Source organism: Macrobrachium rosenbergii, chromosome 23 (assembly GCF_040412425.1).
Source record: "Macrobrachium rosenbergii isolate ZJJX-2024 chromosome 23, ASM4041242v1, whole genome shotgun sequence".
Lineage (NCBI taxonomy): Eukaryota > Metazoa > Arthropoda > Malacostraca > Decapoda > Palaemonidae > Macrobrachium > Macrobrachium rosenbergii.
Genome location: NC_089763.1, coordinates 56048097 through 56053193, shown reverse-complemented (window position 1 = coordinate 56053193; position 5097 = coordinate 56048097). Strand labels below are relative to the sequence as shown.

Genomic DNA, 5097 nt, shown 5'->3' with positions numbered 1-5097 from the left:
CAGCCCTTCGCTCACTGGAGAAGAGCCAGAGAGGCAACATGGTTGAAAGTCGTGAGAGTCACCATTCTAAGGCCTACAAAATAACCCCGGAGAAATGGAAACAGCGATTCCGAGGTCTTGCCAAGGAAGCCGGCTGGTCCTGGACTGCATGAGCATGTCACAAGACCCAGTCTGGTACCCGCTGGTTTGACTCGTCCTGCACTACGTTTGAGGACCTCTTTAATCGGACCATGCTGGAGGATCTTTACCAATGTGTGCCTGGGCCCCTCGCTGTATATCTAAATGATAAGCAGCCCACCACCCTGATGGAAGCCTGCCGCATGGCCAATTCATGGGAAACCTTCAACCAGTCCTGCAGCACATCTCAGCGGCGCATAGTGCCACCCGGTACCCTCTCAGGCTCGACCCGCCATGCTAAGGTGGACTGCCTGCAAGCCTCCGTGCACCTACTGTAAGAGGGTGGGGCACTGAAAGCCAGTGCAATATTGTAAGCTTGGCACCAACAAGCAGCTTCATACTAACAGCCAGAACTCCTCTCCTCTTCATCCACTCAGCCCTCTCCACCAACAGTTACTGCAGGTCACCTTCCCCTACAAAAGGCCAGTGCAAAATATATGTGGTGCTGCCGCCACTACAATACTGGACATCCGCCTGTCCACATCATGTCCCCACCACCAAGTTCATCAACCTCATTAGCACCTCATTCTCTGCGGTCCTGGGCAAAAAAAGATCCCCCACCCCTGAGAGACTGGAGACCCAGTTCATCTCAAGATGGCCCCCCTTAAAACTCTAGCCTGCCGTGACCCTTCCGGTCACAGTAGACACTGCAGCAGACATTAGTTTAACCTCTAGGATCCAAAAGCCAGCCGGTGCCACGGTTGATGAGAAACCCCGGTGGTAGATGAAGTGGATAGAGGCCACACCATTACTGTTCCCATGATCAAGCTCAGGTCATGACACATTAATTACGCTACCCCACCGCCTTGGCGTGGTGGGTGGAATTCGCCCAGATTCAACTTCCTGTTAGGTTGGGGCCCTTCTCTGGGGAAGCCCCTCTCCAACACCATTTCACAGCCACGCTATCTCCTCCACGGAGGCCCAGACTGCAGGAGAACCCAACCAAGACAAAAACCCACCTTCCGCCCACCGAAGTGGTCAGCGGAAGGGCACCGTTCTCAGCCTAGCCCTCTCCATTTGCAAAGGGGCAGCCAACAAAGACGTCCTCCCTCTCCCCGAAGAGACGTTCAGGAGGAGCAGTACCGCTGTAGGACGTGTAAGCGGACAGGCCACTCCACAAATTGGGAGGGATGCCCAAGTAAGCAATGCCCAGAGGACACCCGCAAGCAAGACTCTCTTAGAGGCTACGATCTCCAGTTGGGGCAGGAATGTCTGCCGCAGCCAAATTCAAGCCATCTGCGAGGTATTGCACCACCGGACCCCTTGTCAGGCATGCCTGACACTCAACTGCTGTCAGTGCCACTTGCGAGCACTGAGCAGTGCCACACTCCATCCAGCACAGGCGTTGAGCCACCAATTAAAGAGGACCCTGTGCCTGGTCCAAATCATGAGGCGGATCCTCCTCCCGGAGATTCAGGATTCCGCACAGCACTAATCATAGCAACCGGAGAGCCTCCAACACCTGAAACTACTTCACCAAATCCGTCCCCAGAGGATGAACCCCTGGTGGACCAAACTGCTACACCTTTTCTGGGAGACCAGGAACTGGCCTCCTCGGATGCAGAGGTCAAGATCGCTCTCGCGCCGGTTGTCGCAGCAGCTGGAGTAGGGAGCCCTCCTGTAGCTTCTGAAGTTACCCCTGACTTCGTGCCCACTAGCCCTTCCAGCCTTTCCCCAGAGTCGGTGGTCTCATTACCTCCTGGGTCTGACATAGATAGGCCTTGGAGGAACCCAAAGAAGAAGAAGAAGGGGCAGAAGAGAGCCCAGTAGTTGCAGAACCATGAGCTCATTCTGGCACTAGTGCCCTCTCAGCACAGTGCCTTACCATCTTAGAGTGATCCTGGCCCCTTGCCCAGAGGAAGTAGCCAGTCTGATCTCTTTCTCATACAGTAGACTAGGCCCGATTGTGTGCATCGGAGCAGTAACCTTGTCCCTTCCACCTTCCATCAAGCCGCAGTAACCACATACGTACAGTGTAACAAAAAATCAGACAATCTAAACTATGGTGAACAGGGCCACTACACTCATGATACGCATAGCCTAAGACTTCAGTGAGGCAAGAATTTATCATATGAGGCAAACCTCATGTATTAACCAGTAATTACCAATTGTATTGCAGAAAACCTTGTAATTTAGCTAGTTCATTGTCCCTTATGTTGGTGATACAGCCGTGTTAGGATAGGTTAGGCTAGGGAACACCATAGAATGAATCATTTGGCTAGGCCTACAACATCACGATTATAGGAGGTAGCATGTAATAACCATAAGCACCTTTATGTACAGTTAGGATGCTGTAATGTAAGTGCTCAAAGCTCATATCTTATCTAGAGTTAGGTAGATCCGTAGCTAGTTAGACTGCAGGACAAATCAGCTCAGCTTGCTTAGTACAGACCTTCACGCCCAAAAGGGAGTGAAGGCCTTCTTAAGGGGGGGGAGCTTTTATACATATTCTGCTGTTCGCCCTCTCTGCATTATTTAGTAAAAATATCATTCTAACAAAGACAGGAAGCTCTGCGGGCTGTGTGATTTTTTTTTTAAATAACGTCTTTAGCAGGAACAGTTTAGCATTAGGGGCCTAACCCATAGGAAGGGTCTTAACCAAGTAACCTCTAGTAAAGGCGGTCTTAAGCTTCCTTTTACTCTGTCCTATGCATTCGGCGATGTTTTGTAAAATTTTCAGACTATCGGAGGCATATAGGCATACTGACGTGCACAAATAACTCAACGTCAGAGAGAAACTTGCTATCGCACAAAGCATATGCGTTGTGTGCAACTAATTCTTTGTGCTTGCCCTCTTACTGTTTAATTGGTACTAGTGAGGCATCGAACGGGTAATTTCAAGACTTCTGATCATCAGTTGCATGCGCAAGTACCCACATCAATGGTAAGTTAGAAATTTGACAGTTTCTTTGTCGATTTACTAGTATTCTTCCACTGTATTTCATCTCTTCCCTTTGTTTTCACCACTACACCACCATCTACAAGAACCTGGTATAATCAATTTACTGTTATGAAGTCTAGTGTAAGAATAATTAATAATGCCTAGTGACACTGTGTAAGCTATTCCTGTGCAGTAAGTAGGAGTTAGGGAAAGTTAAGTAAGTAAATTTCAGGCAGCCTTGTGTCTCAATCTCATTGTTCGGAAGAGAAATAACCTTTACCAGTACTAAAACTGTGTACGATATATAGTAGTACAGCCATTCATTGCGTCCTATTTTCTGACGGGAGCAGGGAAACTTGACTGTGTCAGATGCTGACCAATTGTTCATGTAATTTCCTCGCTATCACTGCACATTCTTTCTTTGTTGGGACTAATCGCAAAGTAAAGGGGGTTTGATGTAATCCATTTGTTGCAGAGTAATCCGTTATCCCATACATTGTTTCCCCGACTGGTGACCTTATTCAATTAAGTAATTGTCTGCCTTTGAGGTTATCTTTAGCTTTATTGACAGGTTATGTGTGCCATTGGCTACACAGGGCCCCATAAATTACATTAATTCATTAATAAACTCATACAGCAAGCCCACACATAACAATATATATATATATATATATATATATATATATATATATATATATATATATATATATATATATATATATATATATATATATATATATAATCATGAATATATATATACAAATGTATATATATAATATATCAAATTCACACTACCTCAGAATTATCACCGAAGGGGAATTTATATAAGTGATAAATGAATTGGAACCCATCGGGACACGACCCTTGACATGGGCCTATTCAGTGACTCCAGTGGACGTTACCACTACGCCATCTCTTATATAAATTCCCCTTCACATGGTGATAATTCTCCTTGAGATATTCCTGAGCTAGCGTGAATTTGATATTAAATGCATTTGTAGCTTCATGATTGTATAAATCACAGTCTATAAAAAATTTCATATATATATATATATATATATATATATATATATATATATATATATATATATATATAAAATATATATATATATATATATATATATATATATATATACTGTACATACATACATACATACATACATACATACATATATATATATATATATATATATATATATATATATATATATATATATATATATATATATATATATATATATATATATATATATATATATATATATATATATATATATATATATATATATATATAATCAGAAAGCTACAAACGTCCTTTAATATCCAATTCACTCTACCTCGGAAATAATATATTTTCATATATGTTACCTCTCTTGTGGCCGACTTAAGTTAGTGTGTCACTGTAGTCCTGATTCCTCGTCCGTCGCTGGTTCGACCCCACGGGACGGTGGACTTATTATCAGCTAAAAATTCCCGCTACGTAACATATATGAAAATATATTATTCAGATAGTAATTTTTATTAAATATAAAGACGTTTATATATTCTTTTTGTATATGAATCACTGTGATGTGATAAATAGTCATATATATATATATATATATATATATATATATATATATATATATATATATATATATATATATATATATATATATATATATATATATATATATATATATATATATATATATATATATATATATATATATATATATATATATATATATATATATATAATATATATATATATATATATATATATATATATATATATATATATATATATATATATATATATATATATATATATATATATATATATATATATATATATATATATATATATATATATATATATATATATATATCAAGAATTGAGGGCAGTGAAACAGACTGGTACATAAAAACATCTTTATTTGTGTCGAGGTTTCAAGACAACTAGTCTCATTTTCACGGCTGCAATAAAAGAATAAATATTGAGAATACATATAAATTATACAAAAATCTCTTTAAAAAACATTTGTACATAACCATAG

At 40.4% G+C, this 5097-nt stretch overlaps 1 protein-coding gene across 1 annotated transcript; it reads left to right on the top strand.

The window, feature by feature from the left end:
• Positions 1-320: 320 nt before the first annotated feature.
• Positions 321-1947, top strand: LOC136851126 (uncharacterized). The gene is made up of 3 exons (XM_067125095.1): positions 321-419; positions 555-774; positions 1028-1947. The coding sequence occupies exons 1-3, from the start codon at positions 321-323 to the stop codon at positions 1945-1947; spliced, it is 1239 nt and encodes a 412-aa protein (XP_066981196.1).
• The last annotated feature ends 3150 nt before the right edge of the window (positions 1948-5097 follow it).

Bases quoted from the DNA above. Each gene is read 5' to 3' on its own strand.
- LOC136851126 (XM_067125095.1), top strand. From the start codon at position 321: ATGGCCAATTCATGGGAAACCTTCAACCAGTCCTGCAGCACATCTCAG. The intron at 420-554 runs GTGGACTGCCTG...TCATCCACTCAG, and splicing joins GCTCGACCCGCCATGCTAAG to CCCTCTCCACCAACAGTTAC. The intron at 775-1,027 runs GCCCCCCTTAAA...ACTTCCTGTTAG, and splicing joins ACCCAGTTCATCTCAAGATG to GTTGGGGCCCTTCTCTGGGG.